An 11,038-nucleotide genomic window follows, 5' to 3' on the forward strand; every position below is an offset into this window, starting at 1 on the left:
CCCATCATGGGGTAATTTCAATAAGTCCCTATATTCAATTGGAATTCTACCCATTGACAGTTGAGAGAGAAAAAAAACATGACAACACATCTGGTTTCACAGATGTGTAACTGCCATTTGGTAGTTGAAAAACAAAATGTGAGAGAGGCAATTAATATTGATTAATTGTTAATATAAATTGATTAATTATTACAAATTTTATATGAAACATCAAATGTTAATCATTCTCAATTATCTATCTAAGAAATGGATGTCAGTATGAATATAATTGGAATATAGGCTAGAATATTTAGATTTCAACAATCTCGCTGATGAAATACTATTTGAGAAGGAACATCAGTATATCCAAAAAGGTATATGATGCATTGGAAGAAACGCACGTCGTTTGGATACTAGTGCTAAATTCATTACATGGTTTGAGTAGAATGAACTTGGAGGAGATGACTTTGATAAAGTAGATAAAGTGATTGGAGACCCTACTTATATACCTACAATATAAAATAATTCTAAAATTTATTATTTTGTATTTTGTATTTTTTTTATTTCAGTATATTTTTGTTAAGATAATTGATTATTTATTTAGAATTGTATATTTTATGTAATTTAAGTTTTAATTAAATTAATCCATGTATATGAAAACATCTATAATTGATCAGTAGGAGTTGTTAGTTGAAACATTTAAATTTCCAATAATAATTAGACCATACAAATGAAAATTAATTAAGTGCTTAAAATTCTTTTCATTTCTATTATATGTGTTGAATTATTATTTGTTTAATTTAGAATGTAGTGGTAATAAATGTCATTTAAATTGTACTAGATACTAATATTTGTAATAGGTATCAATAGCGCTCAATATGGCTGCATTTAAGAGTATTATTGTTGATTTGAACCATAGAGATAAACTAAGTGAGAAGAATTATGATATTTGGCATCGTAAGATTGAGTATCTTCTAGAAGAGTAAGAAATGATGGAAACAATCACACAACCGATGGCTAAACTTGAGCAAGAAAATACTGCTCAACATAGGCTTGATATGGAAGCATATCAAATTATAAGCGCAAGGATCGTGTAGCTCTCACATTCTAATGTTGAGCAGTATGAGATATGATATAATACTATGTTTTTAAAGACGTTGTTTAGCCCAATTAGTTTGTTATGCAATAAAGATTCAGTATGGAGGAACCTCCACTACTAGACGCCGTCAGTTAACCCTCAAATTTGATGGTTACAAGAAGCATCAAAATCAGACGATAAGGTAGCATCTTATAGTCATGTCTAACATGATTAGTGAATTAAAGGGTGTTGGGCATAAGATGACTGATGAATAACAAGTCCAAGCTGTTATCCATTCATTACCAAGCAATTAGGAACACATGCATGTTAACTTTACCCACAGTGATAACATCAAGACATTTGATAATGTTGCTTATCATGTCGAGCTTGAAGAAGATCGACTTCACACTAAGAAACCTTTAAACAAGGCTTTCATATCTGAGACTAAGATGTGTGAAGCATTTGGCTCTAAATATATAAAAAAGATAAGGGTAAGGGTCCCAAATATGACAAGGGATGAATAAAAGCAAGTAGTAGTGAACATAAATACAAGCATGGGAAACACAACGATGAGAAAAGCAAGAATATGAATTGTTTCAATTATGGTAAACATGGTCACTTTGCTCGTAATTTCATTGAGCCAAAGGTAATGTTTAACCATAATCATCCTTTTAACTTGTACGATAGCATTTGTTTAATGCTTGCTGAATTTTTTTTTTTATAGACAGTAAACTTAGGAGCAACTAACCATATAGCAAGAGATTAAACAACCTTTGTGGAATTTCATCAAATTTCAAAGGGAAGTAAATACATATTTATGGGGAATAATGCTTTTGCTATTGTGCTAGGGATAGGTACCTGCAAACTAGATTTATAGGGCAGTCACACATTTTATCTTCATAATGTACTCTACGCTCTAGAAGGTCGGCAAAATCTTATATGTGTTCTTACTTTACTATAATTGGGATTTAATATTGCATGTGTTGGTTGTTATGTAAAAATAAATCTGGATAATATTTTTATGGTTTTAGTTTTGTATTAAATGGTTTTATGGTGTTAGACACCATTAATATATCTATTAATGATTATGCTTATATTTATGTTGTTCAAAATTACAACACAACTAATAATAATGATATCATAACTTGGCATGCTAGATTATGACACATTAGGCAATACCGATTACATAGATTGGCAAGAGCTAGTCTTTTAGGATCAGTTACTAAAAAGATATTGCCTATTTATGAGTATTATCTTGTTGGAAAAGCAACTAGCTTATCATTTAACAAAGCTAAAAGAGTTAGTAGTCCATTACAACTTATTTATTCAGACATTTATGGCCTAATAAATGTGAGGGCAAGACATGGAGGAAATTATTTCATCATATTTATATATGATTTTACATGATTTGATCATGTTTATTTGATCTCACATAAATCTCAAGCATTAGATTGTTTCATTCGATACACTAATCTTGTGGAGAATAAACTAAGCACCAAGATCAAAGCTTTGAGAACTTATCGAGTACGTGAATACCTACATGAAAAATTTATGAAGAAAAATGTATAGCTAGATAGCTAACTATTCCTTATACTTTATAACAAAATGGTATAGTAGAAATAAGGAATAAAACCTTATTTGACATGGTTAGGTCAATGATGGTGCATGCTAACTTACTGATTTTCTTTTAAGGAAATGCATTGTTAACTGCTGCCTACATACTTAATCGAGTGCCCTTTGAATCTGTCTTATCCACTCCGTATGAACTATGGAACAACGACAAACCTAATCTAGGTTATCTAGGCTATTTGCATCCATGAGGTGTGTAGCTTATATTCATAATAATTTTCATGAATATGGAAAACTTGGTCCTAGGAGGAAGATGTGTATCTTTATAAAATATTCTGAACATTCCAAATGATTTGTATTTATTGGTGAAAAAGTTAATGGAAGAGTGACAAAGATTGAATCACATGACGTTGTATTCTTAAAAAAGGATTTTTTTAATAACATGTAAGGTTAGTAAAGATTTTCAATTGTATGAAATGGAAAATCTAGATTATGGCACAACAAGCCATTTCGTAAAGGACTTAGAAGAAACTCTTAATCCTCCTAGAAATAGTGAGAGTGACATTTTATCTATTCCTACTCTCATGGAGCAAGATCAATAGCAATCTCAACCTTGTAGAAGCATTCAGGAACCATTTCCTCATTGTCGATTTAAGATTGAAGGGGAAACGTTCATGATTGCTCTATGAGATGATGATAAGCCTAAATTATTTAGTTGTACTTTGTCTGGTCTTGAAGCAAGAGAATGGATTAAAGCCATAAAAGAAGAAATGCAGTCAATGAAAACTAATCAAGTCTGGGACTTGGTCGATTTACCGTTAGGACAAAGATCCATTGGAAATAAACAGGTTCTTAAAATTAAACGTAAGGTGAATAGGTTAATAGAACGTTATAAAACTCGACAAATGCCCTAACTTTTTTTATAGACCTAATGAACTGGTTTTCCAATCGTACCTTGACAAATTCATAGCATTTTTTATTGATGACATCTTAGTCTACTCAAACGCCTTTGAAAAACATGAATAACAGTTAAGACAAGTGATACAGACTTTAAGAAATCACCAATTATATGTTAAGTTGAATAAAAGTGAATTATAGTTGGAAGGGGTAACATTTCTAAGATAAGTCATCTATGTGGAAGATGTCTTTGTAAACCCTTAAAAGGTTGAAGCAGTCTTAAAATGGGAAAGACCAACTATGGTAACCAAAATACATAGTTTCCTAGGATTTGCAGGATATTATAGAAGGTTCATTAAGGAGTTTTCTTTGATAGTGACTCCCTTGACCCAATTGACTAGAAAGGATAAAAGATGGGTATTGTCGAAGGAGTGTGAATAAAGCTTTTAAGAACTAAAAAGAAAGGCTCATCACCGCTCATATATTGACACTCCCTTTAGAAACTAAAGGTTTTGTAGTGTATAGTGATGCCTCGAGAAAAGGGTTGAGATGTGTCTTAATGCAACATGGAAAAGTAATTGCCTATGCATTAAGGCATTATAAAACTTATAAAGAGAATTATCTAGTACACAACCTAGAGTTGGCTACTATTGTATTTGCTTTGAGAATATGGAGGTATTACCTCTATGATTACCGAGTTCAAATCTTCACTTACCACAAATGTCTGAAATATTTGATATTGCAAAATGAGTTAAATATGTAACAAAGAAGATGGATAGAACTCATCAAAGTTTATGATTGCACCATAGAGTACCAACCTAGAAAGAAAAAAATTGTAGCTGCCCTTAGTTGTAAAAATAAAGCAACCCTGAATAAGCCATTTATATGGGAGGAACAACCAATAATAGAGTTAAGGGAAATAGGGATCCAATTAGACATTGACCTGGAGGAGTGTTAATGGTTGACCTAACAGTACAACCATTATATCAAGAGCAACTATTATAAGCTCATTTTGGTGATATTGAAGGGTATAAGATAAGAAGTAAAATTGATATTTAGATTGAAACCGCATTCAAAGTAACAGATGATGGGACATTGATTATGGGACAATGTGTGTATGTTCCTAACAACGAGATGGTTAAACGAAAGGTTTTGCAAGAAGCACATGAATCCAAGTTCACCATGCACCCTGTTTGTAACAAGATATACCAAGACCTAAAACCATACTAGTGGTGGCCTAACATGAAAAAAGAGATAGCTGAATAAGTGTTGAAATGCGGCATCTGTCAACAAGTTAAGGTAAAAGGGAGCAACTATCATGATCCAATATTTAATTTTTTTTTTTAGAAATTTTCCAAAAAAAATGTCAAATTCTCATAAAATATATTTTGACACAATTTGGCCAATTTCTAGTCATTTCATAATTTTCAACTATCTCTCTTGTTGTTTTCATATTGATACTTTTTTTCAAAAAAGAAAAAGAAAAAAATCAATCAAGCAAAAAAAAAAAAAATAATAAGAACCAATTTAGAAAAAAAGATTTGAATTGCATAATGTTGTTTTAAAAGAGAGGGAATTTTAAAAATTAAAAGCTAGAAGGTGGTAGAATTTTTTAGAGAAATCAAGAAAATAGTAGATGGGTGTGGAGGATTGTAGAGATTAAATATAAAAAGAATATTTTGACTAGTATAAATAAGAGGTTATACACACACAAAAAGAACAAAGAAATTAGTTAGAGTATTAGCCATTCAAAAAAAAACCCGCATCAAAAACACTCTTCCTCATCCTTTCCAACACATACCATCACCCTATACATGCAAAAGAACTTTATAAAAAAACAAGGTAGAACAACAAACAAAAAGTAATTATGTCACATTAATCAACCGCGCCTCCCACCAAGACCCTTTATCTTCCCCAATAGCAAAGGTCTACTCGAGCTTCCACTTATTCTATAAAGTCTCAAGCTCTCCATACAGGATAGCTTCTCTCCTTCATTGTCAACTATAATTAAGAATTACTCTTTTTTTCCCTGCCTTCATAAAAAATAAAAAAACAATCATCTTAAGTATGAAGTCTGACATCAACACAAACCCAAACATCAATCCCACTATAAACACCACCAACATTAGCCTTTAACAAGCCACCAAAAGCTACCAACAATAGTTAGCCATTCATCTTTCAAATCACCACCAGCAAGAACAACCTCCACATGGTAGATATAACACTTATACTTTCAGCCAAAACCTTTCCAACCAAAACCTATTAACTTAAGCTATCAACAAACATAACAACCTTACATTCTCAAGACCTATAAAATAAACCTTAATTTTTTCTCCAACAGCTACTGGTCACAACCCTTTAACCTACAAATTCCATTATGAGTCACCCTAACAAACCTCAACATTGCCAGTCACTCCATACTTCACCACCACATCCTATAACCTATTGTCCAGCAACCCATAAGCTCTATCCTTTTCATGACACCCTCTAGTTGTAGCCTCTTTTATTGTGACAGAACCATTGAGAGAAAGAGAGAAAGAAAGAATCGTGATAGTACCTCACACATCTATTATTGATACACTAGTTTCCACCATTGACAACAACACTAACAATAACCCCTCTCCTTTCTAAGTCACCCATGATTGCCTCTTTAGCAACTGACTAATGGCTCAACCTCCATAAACCTTTGAACACACAATCTATTTCCTCATCGAACCAGCCACGATCAGATCATCCAAACCAATTGTGGACAAAGAGGATCAAGAAACAATATAGAGAGAAGTGAATTTGTAAAGAAAATAAGGAAATAAAGCCAAAATTTTGTGTGTGGATTTCCTTTTTTGCAGGTATGGGTTACACTCAACGCCTCATGGGGAGGAAGAGAAGGAGGAACTGCTCCAAATCCACCTATTTTTTTGTTTCACCTATAATGATGTGTTAACCCACGCACTAACTGGTGGCATATGAAACCCACATGTTGTCATTGTTTCTATATTTACAGTGGTATCTGTGCTTGATTCTAATAGTTGTTGAACAAGCTAAACACCTCGGAAGGTTGATCCATAATCTCTAATTATTTTTTTAACAAATTGTTAAATGTGGTGAAATTTGGGACAAAATGCTCATGTTGTGTATAATCTTTGGATTTTTTAGAGAATAATGATTTGAATTAATGTGTATTTTTTATTTAAGATGATTTGGTAATTTTGTTGAATTGTGAGTTTATTTTTAGAGTTATGATTGCTAATTGAATATTGAATGTTGGTTCATGGATTATTCTTGAGCTTATATTGATTTGAATATTAAATATTGATTAATGGATTATGCTTAGGTTTGTATTGATTCATTTGATTTAGTATGTGATTTCAATGAAGTTCACCAAACTAACAAGAATTGAGTTGATTTTGGTTTTGTTGGATTATTAAGTTGGTGAAAAATGAATAAATGAATTGTTTTAAGTTGATATCTTGATTAAAACACATTATTATGTATTTCCAAACTTGGTCTTGGTCTGATTTAAAAAATAAATCCAAATTTTTGGAGGACCTTTATGCAATTACTTTTGGGTCTTTCATACTATTTTTTACCCTTTTATATTTAATATTTGGAATTGTGACATACATGCGAAGTGTTTTTCTTATATTAAATAAACCAGTTTTCTTTAAAAAAAATAAGAACAACAAAAATCTTTCTATAAAAAATACATTTAAATACTTTTAAATTACATATGATCAAGCCTCTCAAATAAGAATCACATTTGCATAAAAAATAATATATTACATGATGTAGCATTTCTTGAAAACATAAAAAAATATAGTTTTATATCTTTACATGCATTTTTGGATTTAATAACAAGGTTATTAAATCCATGAAAACTTTCTTTACATTTCAAAAACATAAAGAAAAAACAATTTTGATTATTTTTAATACCAAAGATCATATATTTTTATGTAAAATATATTTCCTGTATTAAAAAAAAACAAATGAAAAAAATATTTTAGAATTGTTAGGCTTGACCCATAAAGCTATAGTCTCCTTTACTAGGGTAATCTAATGTTAATCAATAAACAGACTCAAGGATAGAAAATAAAAATATCTTATATCAGACAAATAAATAATATAATTTATTTTAAATAAAATATACTAGAGGTGATATTGGCCTCTTTTTATACCACTAATTTTTTTATCTAAACTTTAAAAACTACTATTTTTATTTGATTTTTAACTAATAAAATAAAAAAAAAAAAATTATTCTTTCAACCCACCTACGACTGAATATCCTAATCTTAGAAAACAACTGCCACTGTACCGCACATGTGCGACACAGGGATAAAAAGGAAAAGCTACAAGGTTTTTGGCATCAGCCTTGCATCATAGTGAAAACGTAACAACGCTTTTGTAAGCAATATATAAAAGGAATTTTCCGAGAACCTTTCCCCATTGCCTCCTTCCTTCAATCTTCCTTTATTTTACCTCTCTCTTTCCTCTTATCTTTTTAGTCAAAGAAAGAAAAGGGCATAAAAGCCAATCTTTATCTTCTCTTTTGCTAACTCTCCACTAATATATATGATCCAAATATCCCATTTCTGTAGTATGTATAGTAGTTGGAAAAAAACAAGCAGGAAAGATACATAAACTGGAAATAATGGGCACTTGTTTGCCTGAAAAACTATCATCAAGCAGGGAAAAGGTGATAAAAGAACTTGTTCAAGGCCATGAATTTGCAACCCAACTTCAAATTCGCCTCCAGAAACCTTGTGGAAATTTTGATGGGCGTTTTTCTTCAGCGGGTGAGCTTGTAGGGAAGATCTTAAGATCTTTTTCTGAGACTCTTTCTGTCATTACTTCTAGTGAATCTGCAGGTGGTGAGATTTGTCAAAATCTAGCAAGTTCACTAGGAGACTCTGCGTGTTATGATGACCGGAGGTCTGAAGATTCCGGCGAGAGCACGAAGAGGCCGGCTACCAAGGATAGGAGAGGTTGTTACAAGAGAAAGTAAGCTTAACTATATATATCCATCGTTATTATGTAAATGTTAGTTATAGATCCAATTACTGCACTTCTAACTTAATTAGGAACCATCATAAATAAAGATATTCATGATAATGACTTGCACTCCTGATACCTTTAGAGGGGGAATTGTGAGATTTTTCCTTTTCTTTTGGATTGTGCTGAATTAATGTGAGATAATTGGTGATACATTTGCATGATTTATTTATTTTTAAAATTTTAATGAAAACTAATACGAACATCTTTGCTCGCTCCCAGAAAGATTTCCCAATCATGGACTACAGTCTGTCCTACGATTGAAGACAGTCATGCATGGAGAAAATATGGGCAGAAGGGGATCTTGAATGCTAAATACCCGAGGTAAATAACCCCTCTCTCTCTCATTTCATTTGATGCTTCATTATTCCGATATATAATTAGGGATCCATTAATTTTGAGCCTCGTTTGATATAAATGCAATCTTGAAAAGTGGTGGAGTCCCCGACCTTTAATTTTCATAAAGCAATCAAAAGTGAAGATGGAAAAAGGAGCACTAGTGGAGAAGGATTGGCTTTTGCTGCTATATATCACTGTACATAGTTAAAGAAATTGCAATTGTACTGTGAAGAAATTATTGTTGCGCTAATCCCACTTTGTTGATTGATCACAGGAGTTACTTCAGGTGCATCCGCAAGGATGAACAAGGTTGCAAGGCAACAAAACAAGTCCAGAGAATGGAAGACAACCCAGACATGTACCATACCACATACATTGGCAGCCATACATGCAGAAACATCCCTGAGGATCCACAAATCATCACAGATTCTGATCCCTGGGAATCTTACAATCTTACGAGTAGTGTCGGTTCTCATTCAAAGATTCCTAGATATGAAGAACAAGACCATCATCCCGTTATGGGGTCATCCTGTAAAGTAGAGCAAGAATCTAAGGAAGATCAGACACCAAGTACTGATCTAGCAGACAATGTTTCGTCTTTAGATTCATTAATGTGGAAGGATCTCATACCAGTGGATGAGCCTCCCATGATGAGGTCTGATTATGAGGTAGTGGATTCTATACATTTGTTCTCATGTACAGAGGTCACCTCTCGGAGTTTGGACATGGATTTTGTCCTCGAGTCTTTTGATTTTGACTGTGATTTTCATTTTGATTAGAGTGAGTTTTCTAGGCTACAACAATTAAATCCTGTTTAAAATTAGTATTCATATATACCCACGTACCTCAACAGAATTCTGTGTACCATTTTTCAATACATATTTGTCTATTATAATTTCTGCTGTTCGGGGTGAAGAAAGATTGTAATGATCCCTAGCTAAAGCATAAATCAGAGAAACTTAGGTTATGTTTTGCATGACTTTTATATTTTGATTTAAGTTCGATAACGCTTTCATTCTTAACTCCATGACGAAAAAGTTATCAATATATTTGACTATTTCAATTTTTTTACTTAAATAAAAAAAGTTAAAATTTATAACTTTTAATTCTAACTTATACTCATTTTAATTTATTCCAAGAGATTTATAAGAATGTTTTTTGAAATATAACTCAAAGTTAAAAATTATTTTTCATAAAAGATTGAAAACAAAATTTTAATAATATTGTTTACAATAATTTAACTATATATGTATTACGAGGGACCCCATGGCAACGATCAGCTTCCACTTTCACACTAGAAAAGTTCATGCTATTGGAGGATGGATTAATTAACCAGGCAGACGTTTTCTTGAAATATTTAATCAAAAGCTCGTCTTCATCTAGAATATTACCGACACTTTACCCGTGGTTCGTCGTTAATCAAATATTTTTTTTAACAAAAAAATATTATATATTCAAATTTATATATATACACACACACAAGTTTTTTTTATATGTTTTTGTAGTTAAAAAACTTTTAAATAAAAATCAAAAGATTTATGAATCCATGTAATCAAATAAATTGAGAATTACATGTGTTAATAAAAGAAAAAAAAATCATAAATGATAACTAAAAAAAAATAAAAAAATCAAGAGACAAGTATAGATCAAAATATTTAATCTCATAAAATGAGATATTTACCCAATTATGTTTGCTAAATTTATTTATTAAAATAATTTTTTTTAATCAATCAAACTATAATAAATATACACACACATATTAAATTGATTGAATAAAATAAAAGGAAAAATATATATTATAGAAAAAATTAAAAAAAAACTATATGGAGATTAATTTGATATGACCTGATCAGCTTGACAAGTTCAAAAACAACCCAAGTGATAAATAAAAATATAGTTTAACTAAAAAAAATTCAAGATAACATCTTTTTGAAAATATTAAAATGATAATATATTAGATCAACTCAGATCAACTTGGATTAATCTGCTAAATTTGTTACTCAAATCATGATACTCTAACGTTTAAGGATGAAATTGAAACAAATAAATTCAACTAGAAAAATGAGCCAAGTAAACCTAGGTTAACCTACTAAATATGGATTATGAGATTAGGATAAATCCATTGAAAAC

The 11,038-nt window shown here is 31.2% G+C and overlaps 1 protein-coding gene across 1 annotated transcript; it reads left to right on the top strand.

Moving 5' to 3' along the window:
* The first annotated feature begins 8,044 nt into the window (after nt 1-8,044).
* Nucleotides 8,045-9,899, top strand: LOC118034432 (WRKY DNA-binding transcription factor 70). Its single transcript, XM_035039720.2, has 3 exons — nt 8,045-8,518; nt 8,792-8,893; nt 9,183-9,899. The coding sequence occupies exons 1-3, from the start codon at nt 8,169-8,171 to the stop codon at nt 9,685-9,687; spliced, it is 957 nt and encodes a 318-aa protein (XP_034895611.1). The 5' UTR covers nt 8,045-8,168; the 3' UTR covers nt 9,688-9,899.
* Nucleotides 9,900-11,038: the final 1,139 nt, after the last annotated feature.

The sequence above is a fragment of the Populus alba genome, chromosome 13, assembly GCF_005239225.2.
Source record: "Populus alba chromosome 13, ASM523922v2, whole genome shotgun sequence".
In the NCBI taxonomy this organism is placed as follows: domain Eukaryota; kingdom Viridiplantae; phylum Streptophyta; class Magnoliopsida; order Malpighiales; family Salicaceae; genus Populus; species Populus alba.

Bases quoted from the DNA above. Each gene is read 5' to 3' on its own strand.
- LOC118034432 (XM_035039720.2), top strand. From the start codon at position 8,169: ATGGGCACTTGTTTGCCTGAAAAACTATCATCAAGCAGGGAAAAGGTG. The intron at 8,519-8,791 runs GTAAGCTTAACT...GCTCGCTCCCAG, and splicing joins AGAGGTTGTTACAAGAGAAA to AAAGATTTCCCAATCATGGA. The intron at 8,894-9,182 runs GTAAATAACCCC...GATTGATCACAG, and splicing joins TTGAATGCTAAATACCCGAG to GAGTTACTTCAGGTGCATCC.